Raw genomic sequence first — 19,253 nt, forward strand, 5'->3', positions numbered from 1 at the left:
CCACCCCATGTTAGCTGTATACCCCACCCCAAGTTAGCTGTATACCCCACCCCCTGTTAGCTGTATACCCCACCCCATGTTAGCTGTATACCCCACCCCATGCTAGCTGTATACCCCACCCCATGTTAGCCTCTATACCCCACCCCATGTTAGCCTCTATACCCCACCCCATGTTAGCCTCTATACCCCACCCCCTGTTAGCCTCTATACCCCACCCCATGTTAGCCTCTATACCCCACCCCATGTTAGCTGTATACCCCACCCCCTGTTAGCTGTATACCCCACCCCTGTTGTAAATCTCCTCCCCTTGTGTTCCCTCCAGTCCTGTCCTGAGATGATCAAAAAGACGTACACCCTGGGCTACAACAAGCCTGATGAAGGATTCACTGAGGACAAGAAGTGTGGGCAGCTCACAGTTTCAATCATCTTTAGACCAGTCCAGTCTGTGGCTAAATCAGGTAGCTCACCAATCATTTTTAGACCAGTCTGTGGCTAAATCAGGTAGCTCACCAATCATCTTTAGACCAGTCTGTGGCTAAATCAGGTAGCTCACCAATCATCTTTAGACCAGTCTGTGGCTAAATCAGGTAGCTCACCAATCATCTTTAGACCAGTCTGTGGCTAAATCAGGTAGCTCACCAATCATCTTTAGACCAGTCTGTGGCTAAATCAGGTAGCTCACCAATCATTTTTAGACCAGTCTGTGGCTAAATCAGGTAGCTCACCAATCATCTTTAGACCAGTCTGTGGCTAAATCAGGTAGCTCACCAATCATTTTTAGACCAGTCTGTGGCTAAATCAGGTAGCTCACCAATCATCTTTAGACCAGTCTGTGGCTAAATCAGGTAGCTCACCAATCATCTTTAGACCAGTCCAGTCTGTGGCTAAATCAGGTAGCTCACCAATCATCTTTAGACCAGTCTGTGGCTAAATCAGGTAGCTCACCAATCATCTTTAGACCAGTCTGTGGCTAAATCAGGTAGCTCACCAATCATCTTTAGACCAGTCCAGTCTGTGGCTAAATCAGGTAGCTCACCAATCATCTTTAGACCAGTCTAGTCTGTGGCTAAATCAGGTAGCTCACCAATCATTTTTAGACCAGTCTGTGGCTAAATCAGGTAGCTCACCAATCATCTTTAGACCAGACCAGTCTGTGGCTAAATCAGGTAGCTCACCAATCATCTTTAGACCAGTCCAGTCTGTGGCTAAATCAGGTAGCTCACCAATCATCTTTAGACCAGTCCAGTCTGTGGCTAAATCAGGTAGCTCACCAATCATCTTTAGACCAGTCTGTGGCTAAATCAGGTAGCTCACCAATCATCTTTAGACCAGTCTGTGGCTAAATCAGGTAGCTCACCAATCATCTTTAGACCAGTCTGTGGCTAAATCAGGTAGCTCACCAATCATCTTTAGACCAGTCTGTGGCTAAATCAGGTAGCTCACCAATCATCTTTAGACCAGACCAGTCTGTGGCTAAATCAGGTAGCTCACCAATCATCTTTAGACCAGTCCAGTCTGTGGCTAAATCAGGTAGCTCACCAATCATCTTTAGACCAGTCTGTGGCTAAATCAGGTAGCTCACCAATCATCTTTAGACCAGTCCAGTCTGTGGCTAAATCAGGTAGCTCACCAATCATCTTTAGACCAGTCCAGTCTGTGTACTTCCTGTCTCCAGTAGCTCCAAGTGCATGTAAACATTTGATTTCTGTGGGAAGTTTAACATAGCCCTCACCATTTATTTTTCAGAGAAGTTTCGTGACGCCATGAAAGGCTACAAGCCCAATGATTACTTATACAAGGAAGATCTGATGTCACCAAGTACTAGGGTAGGTCAAGGTCTTTTTGTCACTTCCTGTCATTTTTCTGAGTGAAACTTGTGGACACAACTGTTGTTTGTTTCTTTCAATCTGCATCTTTAGTGGGCTTGTAATGTTGCATGAACTGATCTCTCAGTTGTTATTCAGTCTGTGAATGAGATGTCGTGCTAGGAAATAATAGTTTCCTATGTTTGTTGAAAAATCACTGACCATACATGTTTTTTTTAACTATGGTCTTAGTATCATAGAGAAAGTTGATTATTCAAATGTCATTAAAATATTCATCATTCATATCATCTTCATGACTTCCCACCATAGATTCCGGTAAGTGGAGTTCCATTTCTGCATGCTTGGGGCCAGCTTTGATCAGTGAAATTTTCCACTTATTGACAGCTGGTTCACTGATCAAAGTTTGTTCCAGTAGATGTACTGTAGTGGTGTAGGACATCTGTTGTATCACTACATATAAGACATTTGTTGTATCAAAACATAACATCATAATACCCACATTTAATACATCACAACATAAGACATCTATAACATAACATCACAACATATAAGTCATCTATAACATAACATCACAACATATAAGACATCTATAACATCTATAACATAACATCACAACATACAGATATGATATGTGAAAACATACTGAAATCAGCTAAATTGATCACATAACAAGATGATGTGAACTAACTATAAAATTAATGGTACTTAAAATAAATGTTAGTTTCTGAAATCACCCAAAATATCCAAAACACATAATTGTAATCATATTTACTGTTAAATGTTCATAGTTATTTCCACATATCTGCATGCACCTGCAAAGTAAACTAATAGCAAATTTTCTTTATTGGTACTATCTGTTTGAACTATTTGTATATGTCTGTTTGCATGAATCATTATTCCTTTTTAAATTTTACTCTAAAACCAATACAATTATTTTTAATTAACAGCTGGAATTTATTAATTAAAACAGTGGGGTCTAAGTATTTAAAATATGTTGGGATTATTTTTAATTGCTGGTACTAATTATTTAAAACAACTAAGATTAATTATTCAAAACAGCTGGAATTTTTTTAAACAGCTGGAATTAATTTTTTTTAAAAAGAGGAATTAATTTTTTAAAACAACTGGAATTAATTATTTAAAACAAACCTTATTTAATCATTTGAATCAGTCCTAGTTGAACCACTGAATGTTAAGACAAATGTTGTATCCTACTGAACCAGTCAGAGGCGTAGCGACCCATTCTGGGGCTAACAATCATCAACTTTTGCACCCCATCCCACCTATTTACATACATTGTTATTCAAAATGGTGAAAAAAGTGCCCCCTCTCCCAGTGGAAAGGTTGGTGACACTTTACCAGTGACTATCCCTTAAAGGTTTGTATTCTGGTACCACAATTTGATGTAGAAAACACTTAAATTAGTGTTTAAAGCCTTATAGCCGTTTACTTTCCTAAGTTTGTGTAATTCAATACCTCAGCTTTAAAAACAAAGTTCTGCCCCTTTTGGCGCACCCATAAGGTCAGTGCCCAGGGCGACCACTGCCTCTTGTCCTCTCCTAGCTGCACCGGTTAATGTTAAGACAAATGTTGTACTCAACTGAACCATTTAATGTTAAGAAAAATGTTGTACTCAACTAAACCAGTTAATGTTAAGACAAATGTTGTACTCAACTAAACCATTTAATGTTAAGAAAAATGTTGTACTCAACTGAATCAGTTAATGTTAAGACAAATGTTGTACTCAACTGAACTAGTTAATGTTAAGACAAATGTTGTACTCAACTGAACCAGTTAATGTTAAGACAAATGTTGTACTCAACTGAACTAGTTAATGTTAAGACAAATGTTGTACTCAACTGAACCAGTTAATGTTAAGACAAATGTTGTACTCAACTGAACTAGTTAATGTTAAGACAAATGTTGTACTCAACTGAACTAGTTAATGTTAAGACAAATGTTGTACTCAACTGAATCAGTTAATGTTAAGACAAATGTTGTACTCAACTGAACCGGTTAATGTTAAGACAAATGTTGTACTCAACTGAACTAGTTAATGTTAAGACAAATGTTGTACTCAACTGAACCATTTAATGTTAAGAAAAATGTTGTACTCAACTGAATCAGTTAATGTTAAGACAAATGTTGTACTCAACTGAACTAGTTAATGTTAAGACAAATGTTGTACTCAACTTAACCAGCTAATGTTAAGACAAATGTTGTACTTAACTGAACTAGTTAATGTTAAGACAAATGTTGTACTCAACTGAACCGGTTAATGTTAAGACAAATGTTGTACTCAACTGAACTAGTTAATGTTAAGACAAATGTTGAGCCATTTAATGTGAATAGTAGCTGTACATCTATCATATTCTAGATACAAAACAAGTAAACTGAAAACTAATTGTCTATTTTATTTTTAAAAAGTGAAAATTGTGCTGCATTAAATGTACATGATTTACTGCATGAATCTGTTTACAAAATGCCATGTTATCTTGTGGTAACTCACAAGGTCTGCTTGTTATCTTGTGGTAACTCACAAGGTCTGCTTGTTATCTTGTGGTAACTCACAAGGTCTGCTTGTTATCTTGTGGTAACTCACAAGGTCTGCTTGTTATCTTGTGGTAACTCACAAGGTCTGCTTGTTATCTTGTGGTAACTCACAAGGTCTGCTTGCTGCTTCTAATGCTGGCTAACACATTAATATGGGATTCTCACATACATTGTATAATCAGAGGAATTTTATGATCTCAAAGATGACTTGTAACTAAATCTTGAGTTCTCTTTAAATTCTATTTCTTGGGCTAACTCAAAGAAATAGTAAACATTGAATGACTGTATGTTATCTTGTGCCTTGTACTTATCACTGATATTATTCTGCCGCTATTACTTGAATCAGAACAATTTCTGTCAGTACCACATCAAAAAAACTTTGCACCCTTTGAATTGCACACCTTATCATGTAACATGTAACCGCTTCAATTTTCTGGTTGGTGAAACTGTGGGAAGCCAGCCAAGCATAACTAGAACTTTTCACAATGCTAATGTTATGCACATTTATATTTGACACTAAGCAATAGTTTAAGATATTTATTTTCTAAGATGAAAAGAAGAAAAAACAAATGAAATAAATGCTTCCATTTTAATCTTATTTGCTTAAAACCATTGAGCCAGCATGGAAGTTTTGATCCACACATGTTAGGAATTTAAATGACACAACTTTTGAGCTGAGAATTTATTTTACAGGCAGGTTTCCCTGGCAGAAAATCAACAACAGCTTCCTACATGAATGATCTCTTGTCAAGTAAGTGGTGTCTTCCCACAGTTCATGCTCACTTGAGTCTCACTTGGCTTGATTCAAATTTTGGATTTGTAATATCAACTTGCATTTCACTTTCTTTCATATTTCTGTTTTTCCAGATAAAGTAATTGTGGAGCTGACTATTCTTCAAGGCATTGACATGGTTGCTATGGATCGAAATGGTAAATTTGTTATTACTAATGTAAGGAAATGAAAAAAAAAGCTCTGCATTTGAGTTGATTAAGTGAGTGCTTATGTACTTGTATTTTCTCTACAGTCGAGGTTTCAGTGACCCCTACTGTGCTTATGTACTGTATATTGTCCAGGTTTCAGTGACCCCTACTGTGCTAATGTACTGTATATTGTCCAGGTTTCAGTGACCCCTACTGTGCTAATGTACTGTATATTGTCCAGGTTTCAGTGACCCCTACTGTGCTAATGTACTGTATATTGTCCAGGTTTCAGTGACCCCTACTGTGCTTATGTACTGTATATTGTCCAGGTTTCAGTGACCCCTACTGTGCTAATGTACTGTATATTGTCCAGGTTTCAGTGACCCCTACTGTGCTAATGTACTGTATATTGTCTAGGTGTCAGTGACCCCTACTGTGCTAATGTACTGTATATTGTCCAGGTTTCAGTGACCCCTACTGTGCTAATGTACTGTATATTGTCCAGGTTTCAGTGACCCCTACTGTGCTAATGTACTGTATATTGTCCAGGTTTCAGTGACCCCTACTGTGCTAATGTACTGTATATTGTCCAGGTTTCAGTGACCCCTACTGTGCTAATGTACTGTATATTGTCCAGGTTTCAGTGACCCCTACTGTGCTAATGTACTGTATATTGTCCAGGTTTCAGTGACCCCTACTGTGCTAATGTACTGTATATTGTCCAGGTTTCAGTGACCCCTACTGTGCTAATGTACTGTATATTGTCCAGGTTTCAGTGACCCCTACTGTGCTAATGTACTGTATATTGTCCAGGTTTCAGTGACCCCTACTGTGCTAATGTACTGTATATTGTCCAGGTTTCAGTGACCCCTACTGTGCTAATGTACTGTATATTGTCCAGGTTTCAGTGACCCCTACTGTGCTAATGTACTGTATATTGTCCAGGTTTCAGTGACCCCTACTGTGCTAATGTACTGTATATTGTCTAGGTGTCAGTGACCCCTACTGTGCTAATGTACTGTATATTGTCCAGGTTTCAGTGACCCCTACTGTGCTAATGTACTGTATATTGTCCAGGTTTCAGTGACCCCTACTGTGCTAATGTACTGTATATTGTCCAGGTTTTAGTGACCCCTACTGTGCTAATGTACTGTATATTGTCCAGGTTTTAGTGACCCCTACTGTGTGGTCAGTGTTAAAGACAAGAAAGTTTACACAACAGCAGTGAAGAAGAAAACTTTGTTTCCCAAGTGGAATGAGACAGTGACAACAGAAATGTCTCTGATTGATGGACACAATCTGACCATTGTAAGTAACTGGACACAACCTGACCATTGTAAGTAACTGGACACAATCTGACCATTGTAAGTAACTGGACACAATCTGACCATTGTAAGTAACTGGACACAACCTGACCATTGTAAGTAACTGGACACAGTCTGACCATTGTAAGTAACTGGACACAATCTGACCATTGTAAGTAACTGGACACAGTCTGACCATTGTAAGTAACTTTACACAGTCTGACCATTGTAAGTAACTGGACACAGTCTGACCATTGTAAGTAACTGGACACAGTCTGACCATTGTAAGTAACTGGACACAATCTGACCATTGTAAGTAACTGGACACAGTCTGACCATTGTAAGTAACTGGACACAATCTGACCATTGTAAGTAACTGGACACAATCTGACCATAGTAAGTAACTGGACACAATCTGACCATTGTAAGTAACTGGACACAATCTGACCATTGTAAGTAACTGGACACAGTCTGACCATTGTAAGTAACTGGACACAATCTGACCATTGTAAGTAACTGGACATAGTCTGACCATTGTAAGTAACTTTACACAGTCTGACCATTGTAAGTTACTGGACACAGTCTGACCATTGTAAGTAACTGGACACAATCTGACCATTGTAAGTAACTGGACACAATCTGACCATTGTAAGTTACTGGACACAATCTGACCATTGTAAGTTACTGGACACAATCTGACCATTGTAAGTAACTGGACACAACCTGACCATTGTAAGTAACTGGACACAATCTGACCATTGTAAGTAGCTGGACACAATCTGACCATTGTAAGTAACTGGACACAACCTGACTATTGTAAGTAACTGGACACAATCTGACCATAGTAAGTAACTGGACACAATCTGACCATTGTAAGTAACTGGACACAATCTGACCATTGTAAGTAACTAGACACAGTCTGACCATTGTAAGTAACTGGACACAATCTGACCATTGTAAGTAACTGGACACAATCTGACCATTGTAAGTAACTAGACACAGTCTGACCATTGTAAGTAACTGGACACAATCTGACCATTGTAAGTAACTAGACACAGTCTGACCATTGTAAGTAACTGGACACAGTCTGACCATTGTAAGTAACTGGACACAATCTGACCATTGTAAGTAACTGGACACAATCTGACCATTGTAAGTAACTGGTCACAATCTGACCATTGTAAGAAACAGCTTAATTCACATTACAAAATTGCACCTCTAGTTTTTGCTACTGTTCTCTGTTACCTTGACAACATTCCTGATCTCACTTTTGCTTCCAGGATGTTTTTGACAAAGATGTCATATCTAAAGACTTTATGGGATCATTAACTCTCAGTATTGATGATCTCAAGGAGCTGTCTATCAAAGTAAATGTTTTCTATGTTAATATTAAAACATGTTGTTGTCATGAACTGATGTGGCATGAAGTTAAAACCTGAGTGTTAGCAATGTATTGTTGTTGTTGTGGTATCAAGTTGATCTGTGTATGGAGTTGTCCTGACTTATTCAAACTTGTCTCAGGGCACAGCAGAGTGGTTTCCCCTGGAGAAAATCAAGAAAGGAAAGCTTCAGTTGAAGTGCCATGTCATTTCCAAGGATGGCCTGGTAAAACAATGATAATACAGACATTCTAAGAACCAATTAATTTTCTTTACAGCTAATCCTGTGTAGAAAGTTGAAAGTATTATTTTCCATTTATTTTTGTTGTTCCAGAATCAAATGAAGGAAGGTTCCCCATCCCCTGATGGTGTCTTTGATTTCCCTCCTGTGGTAATAATTTAACACTTTACTTTTTACATCCAATCATTTTAGTTTATGTTTCTACACTTGGTAAGGATGCAAACCCATACCTGATAGGTTCAGTCGCTGTGATTGAGGGTCAGCCGCTGTGGTCTAGGGTCAGTTACTGTGTTGTAGGGTCAGTCGCTGTGGTCTAGGGTCAGCCGCTGTGGTCTAGGGTCAGTCACTGTGGTCTAGGGTCAGTCACTGTGGTCTAGGGTCAGCCGCTGTGGTCTAGGGTCAGTCACTGTGGTCTAGGGTCAGTCGCTGTGGTCTAGGGTCAGTCACTGTGGTCTAGGGTCAGTCACTGTGGTCTAGGGTCAGTTACTGTGGTCTAGGGTCAGTCACTGTGGTCTAGGGTCAGTCACTGTGGTCTAGGGTCAGTCACTGTGGTCTAGGGTCAGTCACTGTGGTCTAGGGTCAGTTACTGTGGTCTAGGGTCAGTCACTGTGGTCTAGGGTCAGTCACTGTGGTCTAGGGTCAGTCACTGTGGTCTAGGGTCAGTTACTGTGGTCTAGGGTCAGTTACTGTGGTTTAGGGTCATTCAATGTGGTCTAGGGTCAGTCACTGTGGTCTAGGTTCAGTCACTGTGGTCTAGGGTCAGTCACTGTGGTCTAGGGTCAGTCACTGTGGTCTAGGTTCAGTCACTGTGGTCTAGGGTCAGTCACTGTGGTCTAGGGTCAGTCACTGTGGTCTAGGGTCAGTCACTGTGGTCTAGGGTCAGTCACTGTGGTCTAGGGTCATTCAATGTGGTCTAGGTTTAGTCACTGTGGTCTAGGTTCAGTCACTGTGGTCTAGGTTCAGTCACTGTGGTCTAGGGTCAGTCACTGTGGTCTAGGGTCAGTCACTGTGGTCAAGTTCAGTCACTGTGGTCTAGGGTCAGTCACTGTGGTCTAGGGTCAGTCACTGTGGTCTAGGGTCAGTCACTGTGGTCTAGGGTCAGTCACTGTGGTCTAGGGTCAGTCACTGTGGTCTAGGGTCAGTCACTGTGGTCTAGGGTCAGTCACTGTGGTCTAGGGTCAGTTACTGTGGTCTAGGGTCAGTTACTGTGGTCTAGGGTCAGTTACTGTGGTCTAGGGTCAGTCACTGTGGTCTAGGGTCAGTCACTGTGGTCTAGGGTCAGTCACTGTGGTCTAGGGTCATTCACTGTGGTCTAGGGTCAGTTACTGTGGTCTAGGTTCAGTCACTGTGGTCTAGGGTCAGTCACTGTGGTCTAGGTTCAGTCACTGTGGTCTAGGGTCAGTCACTGTGGTCTAGGGTCAGTCACTGTGGTCTAGGGTCAGTCACTGTGGTCTAGGGTCAGTCACTGTGGTCTAGGGTCAGTCACTGTGGTCTAGGGTCAGTTACTGTGGTCTAGGGTCAGTCACTGTGGTCTAGGGTCAGTCACTGTGGTCTAGGGTCAGTCACTGTGGTCTAGGTTCAGTCACTGTGGTCTAGGGTCAGTTACTGTGGTCTAGGGTCAGTCACTGTGGTCTAGGGTCAGTCACTGTGGTCTAGGTTCAGTCACTGTGGTCTAGGGTCAGTCACTGTGGTCTAGGGTCAGTCACTGTGGTCTAGGGTCAGTCACTGTGGTCTAGGTTCAGTCACTGTGGTCTAGGGTCAGTCACTGTGGTCTAGGGTCAGTTACTGTGGTCTAGGGTCAGTCACTGTGGTCTAGGGTCAGTCACTGTGGTCTAGGTTCAGTCACTGTGGTCTAGGGTCAGTCACTGTGGTCTAGGGTCAGTTACTGTGGTCTAGGGTCAGTCACTGTGGTCTAGGGTCAGTCACTGTGGTCTAGGTTCAGTCACTGTGGTCTAGGGTCAGTTACTGTGGTCTAGGGTCAGTCACTGTGGTCTAGGGTCAGTCACTGTGGTCTAGGGTCAGTCACTGTGGTCTAGGTTCAGTCACTGTGGTCTAGGGTCAGTTACTGTGGTCTAGGTTCAGTCACTGTGGTCTAGGGTCAGTCACTGTGGTCTAGGGTCAGTCACTGTGGTCTAGGTTCAGTCACTGTGGTCTAGGGTCAGTCACTGTGGTCTAGGGTCAGTCATTGTGGTCTAGGGTCAGTTACTGTGGTCTAGGGTCAGTTACTGCTGTGTAGGGTCAGTCACTGTGGTCTAGGGTCAGTTACTGTGGTCTAGGGTCAGTCTAAGAACACAATTACATTACATCAATGACAGATTGCTGTTTAGAATCTTTCTATGAGACTTTGATGCCGCCTACTTTCTCGATACTTATGAAGCCTGCTTGTCTATACCTATAAGTAAACAACGTGATGATTGACACACTACCTAGTACCTACTATTAATGAATTACTAGCTGTATACATGTATACAGTACATCTAATGGGGCTGCATGGTATGACCACTAACCCAAATGTTTTGACTTTGAATCCTGGGCTTCAGTCTATAGGAGTCCATCCAAGCTTAACTTATAAAACCATTTTCTACAGGCCCACCCTAACCTAACATGTTTAACCATTTTCTACAGGCCCACCCTAACCTAACATGTTAAACCATTTTCTACAGGCCCACCCTAACCTAACATGTTTAACCATTTTCTACAGGCCCACCCTAACCTAACATGTTAAACCATTTTCTACAGGGCCACCCTAACCTAACATGTTAAACCATTTTCTACAGGCCCACCCTAACCTAACATGTTAAACCATTTTCTACAGGGCCACCCTAACCTAACATGTTAAACCATTTTCTAAAGGGCCACCCTAACCTAACATGTTAAACCATTTTCTACAGGGCCACCCTAACCTCGACATATCTGACAGTTCTATTGGGTCGCCCAACACTAGCTTGGACCATGTTGCTTTACAAGCCCCACCTAAGGTAATGCTTGCTTTATACTTGAGCCAACAGCCTAGCTGTGTGAATACTTTATACTTTAGCAAACAGCCTTTAGTGTGAACATGAATGGTAGTGTTTTAAAACAAAAGAATCTTTGAGTGGAACACAATAAACCACCTTACCTCTTTGTACAGACGCATGTGCCACCCATCAAACGAACACCATCTCAGCTTGCTCTAAATGACCATCCAGCCAACAATAACAATGAGACGTTACCTAGGCAGAGGATGAAAAGAGCAGATTCGTAAGTTAATTTCTCTGCTGTTATGCAATTATTGTGTATATAGTTAGGACCCCAGTATGTTTTAACATCGCTGATGTTAATGTTATTTACCAAGTGATAAGTCACTGATGTAAATGTTATTTACCATGTGATAAACCATCGATGTAAATGTTACTGTGTGATAAATCACTGATGTAAATGTTGTTTACCATGTTGCTTACCCAAGATAAAAAAACCTATCACCAGATCCAACTCAGTAAACATGATGCAGCGGCTTGGAGATCGTGCCTCCTTATGTAAGTCCATGTATACAGCTTGTCCTTTCTGTTGTGTGCAGACACTGCTTACATAGTCAATAACTCTAGGCCTCTACAGTTTATTTTCATAATGATTTTAGCTGGAAACTTAAGAAAACAATAGTTAAAGGTCAATGTCAACAAACATAAAAATTAAGTTTTCAATTGACTTTTGTGTAAATATACAATATCCTAAAGCACTGTTGACAGTGGACTATTGTCTTGTGCACAGAACTTACTGCAAGGACAACTTGTAGTAAGCTCCTTTAAGTGTTGGTTGTATTTGAAACTAAACTAGTGCCAATGTTTACATCATTTATGCAAGTGTGTGTGACCTAATTGGCTTCTTTATGTCTTTTAGTAAGGCTAAATTTAAACTAGTGCCAACTTTTACATCCTTTATGCAAGTGTGTATGACCTAACTGGCTTGTTTTTGTCTTTTAGTAAGGCTAAAATTACGTCGACGTGAGTTGTTTCAGTTTTTTAAAGATGAAAAGTATTTTTCTTCCTTATACAACTTTATTACTTGCACACATTCTATATTCATTGCAAAGTGCACACACACACACCCACTCATGTTCTGATTTCAAATGAATATTTTAAAGTTTTGTATTATGATTAGGCATCCATAAAAAGTGGTGTGAGCAGCAGCATCATTGATTAGAATCATGTTGTTGTTGTTGAGCCAAACACTAACAGGAACTATTTTGCTCATTGGTTACACTCACTGATTGATTTGACTCACTCAAAATTTGATTTAAAAACACTTTCTAATACGTTTTTTTTAATTGCTTACCTTTGTTTCATCACTTAGAATATTACAAAGTACATAAAAAAGCAGCTTTATATTTAATAAAATTTACAATATTGTGTATTGGTAGAGAAATACTGTTCAGTGTTTTTAATTCACTAACCTCATGGCTGCCCTACTAACCTTTTGTGAGACAAAAACTTATTTCAGATTTTTTTTTTTTAACTACATTGGCATGAGCATTTTTTTTTAATTTCTTGTGGCAGTTTCCATTCTGCTGTTAGCACCATCTCAATACAAGAAGCCTGATCCATCTTTCACATCTTACCCTTGTTATATACAAAACAAAATGTGCTGCACATTTAAACTTAACTTCAGGTTAAATGGTTCGTCTTTGTACACTACACACTCAGCGCATCAGTTTTCTTAATCTCAGGTTAAAGAGGATGGCTTATCTTTTTTACACTGTACACTCAGTGCATCAGTTTTCTTAATCTCAGGTTAAAGAGCATGACCTTTTTACACCACACACTCAGCGCATCAGTTTTCTTAATCTCAGGTTAAAGAGCATGACCTTTTTTACACTACACACTCAGTGCATCAGTTTTCTTAATCTCAGGTTAAAGAGGATGGCTTATCTTTTTTACACTACACACTCAGCGCATCAGTTTTCTTAATCTTAGGTTAAAGAGCATGACCTTTTTTACACCACACACTCAGCGCATCAGTTTTCTTAATCTCAGGTTAATGAGGATGGCTTATCTTTTTTACACTACACACTCAGCGCATCAGTTTTCTTAATCTCAGGTTAAAGAGCATGACCTTTTTTACACTACACACTCAGCGCATCAGTTTTCTTAATCTCAGGTTAAAGAGCATGACCTTTTTTACACTACACACTCAGCGCATCAGTTTTCTTAATCTCAGGTTAAAGAGGATGGTTTCTCTTTTTTACACTAGACACTCAGCGCATCAGTTTTCTTAATCTCAGGTTTAAGAGGATGGTTTATCTTTTTTACACCACACACTCAGCGCATCATTTTTTTTAAATCTCAGGTTAAAGAGCATGACCTTTTTTACACTACACACTCAGTGCATCAGTTTTCTTAATCTCAGGTTAATGAGGATGGCTTATCTTTTTTACACTACACACTCAGTGCATCAGTTTTCTTAATCTCAGGTTAAAGAGCATGACCTTTTTTACACTACACACTCAGCGCATCAGTTTTCTTAATCTCAGGTTTAAGAGGATGGTTTATCTTTTTTACACTAGACACTCAGCGCATCAGTTTTCTTAATCTCAGGTTAAAGAGCATGACCTTTTTTACACTACACACTCAGCGCATCAGTTTTCTTAATCTCAGGTTAAAGAGGATGGTTTATCTTTTTTACACTAGACACTCAGCGCATCAGTTTTCTTAATCTCAGGTTTAAGAGGATGGTTTATCTTTTTTACACCACACACTCAGCGCATCATTTTTTTAAAATCTCAGGTTAAAGAGCATGACCTTTTTTACACTACACACTCAGCGCATCAGTTTTCTTAATCTCAGGTTTAAGAGGATGGTTTATCTTTTTTACACTAGACACTCAGCGCATCAGTTACACAGATAACTCGTATCAAATAAACAGAATTTCTTTAACATAGGGAAACTGTTTTATATTTTAAAATGTTTAATAATTACAATATTTAACTTTAAGATTTGTAAAAAGTACTTTCACAAGAAAAATTTGAATTAATGACTTAATCTTACACACCGAATTCTCCTAAGTTAAACTAGATTTCATTTTCTATTTTCTCTCTCTGAAATTACAATCTGTTTTCTGACAACATTTTGTTTCAAATTATTATATTTTCTTTTATTTCATATATACACATGTAAATGTGTAAATTTAACATTGTTTGTCTTGGCCTGACTTTTTTACAGACAGCTCAGCTTCAGTTACAGAAAAGTTGTTTAGTGTGTCTGGGAAAATTCTGCGAGTTCGAGGGGAATTTTCTCCTTCAGCCACTGAGATCTACTGTAAAGTCAGGCTAGAGATGTAAGGAATTTGTAGCTAGCCAAATTATTAATTAACAAATAATTTGGACATAGGTAATGTTAAAAGAACATAATGAAATTAGGGATGTACAATACAAAGATTCAACAATACCAGCTACAATTTGAGTTAATGAATGTCGTCATTTCTCCCAGTAACTAGGCAAGCAAAAAAAAAATTTAACTATGAAATTAACCAGAATTCCTGATGTTGTCACTGATTTATAGAAGATTTAATCAAATTCAGTTTATAGTTTACTTATTATATTAGGTAAAATAAGGATAAAATATGTGTATAAAGCTTAAACAGTTCCAAGAGTTCTGAGAATAATGCTTTGAATGTGATCTCTGTCTATTGACCATGACATCCCACTCAGACTTTTGCATTTCACTTTACAGCCCTGGGAACAGGCTGAGTCTCTTTCATAACACAAGAGTTATTGGCAAATCTCAGCTGGTGCCAATTCATGCAGGTTCACCTAATTTGAATACAGAGTTTGAGGTATTTGCAAACTATTTTATACTAGAAACAGTTGCATCAAACAGTATTCAATAGAAATGTTGGATGATATTTTGATACTACCCTTTGTATCCCTGGCAGAACAAACCATAGCCTAATTATTCTCATTACATACATTGCAGCCACCCCCACCCCTAAAATTTCAATTTTTTCATCTTGAATCATTCTTTTCCTTAGTAAAGGGATAATGAAACTTCATAAGAATTTAGCTTCTGTTGTCTAAAATGTGGTTAAGACAAGGTACATCAGTTATTTTGTATTTAAATTGACAAGAAAAAGTCTGTTCAGTGAAAAATGTCAAACAACTGTTACATGTCAGTTTTAAAAATAACTTATCAAATGACTGTAATATCACACTTTCTTAACCCAGTTGCTTCCCTTATCTTACAAGCCAACACCATGGGGTTTCAGCCTGTTAGCCTCCCCAGTCCATCACTGATTGTACCCAGAAATAAAATTGTTTTTCTTCTTTAAGGTTGACAAAGGCTCTGGTATATCCATGGATGCCGTTCTGATTTTTAATCTGAAACATTCCAGAAAAGAGCATGTTGCCACTAAGAGTATCCCTCTAAGAACCCTTCTAGCAGGTAGGTTAGCTGCTGTCTTGTTTGGTCAAGATGCAACCCAATAAGCTCATTCTCTCTTCTTTTTTTTTTGTCTTCAGTAAAGAAAACATGGACTGTAGGCCTACTAACATCAAAAGTCTAAACAAAATTACTGTGCAGAATGGAAGTTTGGCAGAAATGATTGGTTTAATAGCTTGAAGAGTTTAATGCTAATAACATACTCAGTTTAAAAATTCTTCCTTCATTAGATGCAGATGGGGTTCCAAAGTGGGTTTCCTTAAGCCGAAGTGTAGAAATAGAACTTCTGATCACACAAGGTCAGGCCTCACCGGGACATAGGAGACGGTCTGGGAGTCTTTTGAAATCACTCTCATTCAGAAAAGATAACCCCACTTGAAGGACAACAGGAGTTTTACATTTGATTTTTTGGAGTATATACATTTGTGTCACTCATTTTTGTACATTTTAACAATGGGTTTGCAGCAAAATATGTCCAAAACATTAAACTGGACATGTAATTATGCAAATTATTTTAATATTTGAAATATAATGTTCTTAAATTTTTATGTATATTTAGAACTAAAATGAGATTTAATATAAATGTAGTTTAACTGTGTTGCCCAACTTGAAATAATGATCAATCAAAGTGATACATGTGATAAGTGTTACTTTTAAAAACCTTTTAATTAATTTTACATATCACTGAATGATAATTATTAAAGATAATTTGTGATACATTGGACCTTTTTGCTCTGATAACTGCTCACTTTCAAAGTGCATTTTTATCATGAAGGGAGAATGGGACCAAGAAAATGAGCACCAATTTGAACAATTTAGTGACAAGCACATTAACCAAGATACAGTCTCAGCTGTTTTAAATGAGTTCTGACCTCAGGGTTTGTTCTATGAGCTGTTATCAGTTTTGTTGTTTTAGGTTGATCACCCTTCTTGACTATGCTGACATGACATTTAATACTCCTTTGATATATATATATATATATATCATATCAAATCTTGCTATATAGCATTTTGATAATACTCTGAATCTAATACATCATGCAAATCAATTCTATATTTTTTTATTGAACTTATAACCACACATTTAATAGTTTCTTCACTGCACAAATTTCATTCTCAACTTCATTATTTCATGTATTTTCTTATTTACTTTTTGTTTGGGGATATATAATATGCACAACACTGAACCAGTAACTTTAAAAAGAAAATGTAGTTCTGCACTTGAATGTTCTATTGACACAAGAAGTGTTACTTTCAGTACTACACTGGATGAATGGGCAGGAGGGTCACACTGTTGCTTTGATACAACATTTTTAGAGTCTGTTGTCATAAGTTGTCTTGTATTCACTGGTTTCCTTTTTATACACACTTAGGGTTTGATTGCACTCTAGAAAGGTCCATACAAATTGTTTAATAGACACATGTAAAAACTTGACATCTTCCCATTGACCATGTTAGCTCACGGTTTGTGTAATCTTTCCTTAGTCCTTATGAGTTGTTACTTTGAGTGCTGGATAAATGCAGGTGTTTTCTACAACTAAAATATTTGAGATTAACTTGGTAGCTAGCATAATTAGTGCTTAGGTATTTATTTAATACATTTAGTATAAATGTAGTGTTAGAAATGCTAGCACAAGCTACAAAGATAGTCATTTTTTGTAAATGAAGATTTATGTACCTGTTAACAGTTTTCAATGCAATATTTAAAGCTTAAAAATTGCATTGAATATATTTAATATATAGTGTAACTCAGTAAATGATTAGTTGCATTGAATATATTTAACATAGTGTAACTCAGTAAATGAATAGTTCTTGACTTTTACTTAGTGTTGTTTGAATTTCTCATTGTTGACATTTTTACTTTAAAGTACCAGTACTTGGTTATTGCTTCTGGGCAGAAGTTCAAGTAGATTTTCATTTAACTCTTTTTTAAGCAGATTCCTATTTAAAGGCTTACAGTAAATACTTAAAATACTTGTGATTACTGTGTATGCATTATAATACTTTTAATTTAAAATCTACACTAAGTAGTCATGAAAAAGATTTCTTAATGAAAGTTAATGATTTATAAATCTCTCAATGTTGCACACTTGGTAAAAGTGATCTTGAAGCTACTGCTAAATGAAGACAAAAACTTGCCTTGTAGCCTATTACTCTTAACATGCCTATACAATGTGCCATTAATGTAAATATGTACAATTACAATGCTATTGTATTTTTTTAATGTATTTTTTATAAATCTTGAAAGTAAGTGTGACAGTAATTTTGCTGATTCTTTAGTTTATTTCAAGGACCATTTTTTTTAAATTTGATTAATGAACCAACAACAGCAAACTCTTATTTTTAATGTGGGAAAAAATATATTAGAAATTTCATGATCTGTATTTAAGATTGTTGTGATGGCAGCTCAAGCTAAACCATACCATGCATTGTTTTCTTTGATCTTGATCTCTGATCTAACTTATTTCCATAATATAATAGTGTCAAATTGTGTCTACCTATGCCTTGGTTTATTGTTTCTCAACCCCAGAAGTTTTTAGGGTAGATGAAAAATCCATTTTTTAAAACTCTGCAACTATATTTCTTTTGAAAACAAAAATCAGATCAAGTATTTATTATTTCTTGGTTTAAATATGAAACAATATTTTGTATTTTCTTAATGGACACCAGTGAGTTGACGAAAATCCTTCCGTAATGTTGTTGACATGGAATACAAATGTGCTTTTTTAGATTTAGGACCGTAAAAATAATAAAAGATAAAATTTTATTAAAAACTTAAAAGCCTAAAATTAATTCAGAAATTTAATATTTTTAGAATCAATACTATACAAGTTGCAGATCCAGAGAACTTGAAAATAATTTGTTGAGTTTAAGGCTACATCTCTATTTATTTTCATAAAGCCTAAGTTATAGCCCGATGTTTCACTTTCGTAAGACAAACATTGATTGGCTGTACAGGAACTCCGTGATCGATTTCTGACAGCCCCACTTTATAGTTTTTTTTGTTTACAAAACTTTGCAGATCAAGTTTTTAAATAACAATGCAAATTTAAACTACATGACCTAGTTTATTTATAGCAGCCTATCGAATAGCAGGATGCCATTGTTTATGTCGCCATTACACGCGAAAACCAAATTTTTTTGCTTTTTTTTTTTAATTTTTATTTAGTTACCGAAAATATTAAAAACATCAGATACATCCAATCTTTAGTAAAGTCCGAAAAAAACTAGACAGGCAGGATTTTATAACCATATTAATTGTAACTACGCCGTGCATGATTTTTAAATTAATTTATGGACCTCTCAAATACCTTTGAGACTTTTCTCGCTGGTGTCCATTGATAAGCCCTTACATAATGGTGAAGTTCACATTAACTGATAAAGTAACAAGTTGAGAAACTATTCTAAGCAAATGTTTTGTATGAATTATATTTTTTAAACAATCTTATTTCCAACATATTTAGCATTAGCAATTGAAATTTATCAATCAATAAACCACTTAGAAAAATTAAACTTGTTTTTTTTTTTTTTTTAACTTTTTTCAGTAACAAAAAGCACTGAAAAGTTAAGTTTATGCTCAGTAAAAAAGAAAGTTTGATTTAATTTAAGCTTATACAAAT

The 19,253-nt window shown here is 37.3% G+C and overlaps 1 protein-coding gene across 7 annotated transcripts in view; it reads left to right on the forward strand.

The window, feature by feature from the left end:
- Positions 1–19,154, forward strand: part of LOC131957377 (uncharacterized) — a 46,356-nt gene extending 27,202 nt beyond the window's left edge. For 6 of the 7 annotated variants that reach the window (XM_059322144.1, XM_059322145.1, XM_059322146.1 and 3 more), the window contains 16 exons: positions 323–458; positions 1,747–1,826; positions 5,073–5,130; positions 5,247–5,309; positions 6,466–6,608; positions 7,885–7,971; positions 8,126–8,209; positions 8,318–8,374; positions 11,116–11,202; positions 11,355–11,464; positions 11,690–11,739; positions 12,184–12,204; positions 14,419–14,533; positions 14,929–15,031; positions 15,525–15,636; positions 15,864–19,154. In XM_059322144.1, the coding sequence (XP_059178127.1) occupies positions 323–458; positions 1,747–1,826; positions 5,073–5,130; positions 5,247–5,309; positions 6,466–6,608; positions 7,885–7,971; positions 8,126–8,209; positions 8,318–8,374; positions 11,116–11,202; positions 11,355–11,464; positions 11,690–11,739; positions 12,184–12,204; positions 14,419–14,533; positions 14,929–15,031; positions 15,525–15,636; positions 15,864–16,012 (1,455 nt within the window). In that variant the 3' untranslated portion in view covers positions 16,013–19,154. The remainder of the gene's footprint in view (positions 1–322; positions 459–1,746; positions 1,827–5,072; positions 5,131–5,246; positions 5,310–6,465; positions 6,609–7,884; positions 7,972–8,125; positions 8,210–8,317; positions 8,375–11,115; positions 11,203–11,354; positions 11,465–11,689; positions 11,740–12,183; positions 12,205–14,418; positions 14,534–14,928; positions 15,032–15,524; positions 15,637–15,863) is intronic. The other variant, XM_059322143.1, reaches the window with a different exon arrangement.
- The last annotated feature ends 99 nt before the right edge of the window (positions 19,155–19,253 follow it).

Source organism: Physella acuta, unplaced genomic scaffold, assembly GCF_028476545.2.
Source record: "Physella acuta isolate Inbredline_101_S28 unplaced genomic scaffold, ASM2847654v3 ptg001237l, whole genome shotgun sequence".
Lineage (NCBI taxonomy): Eukaryota > Metazoa > Mollusca > Gastropoda > Physidae > Physella > Physella acuta.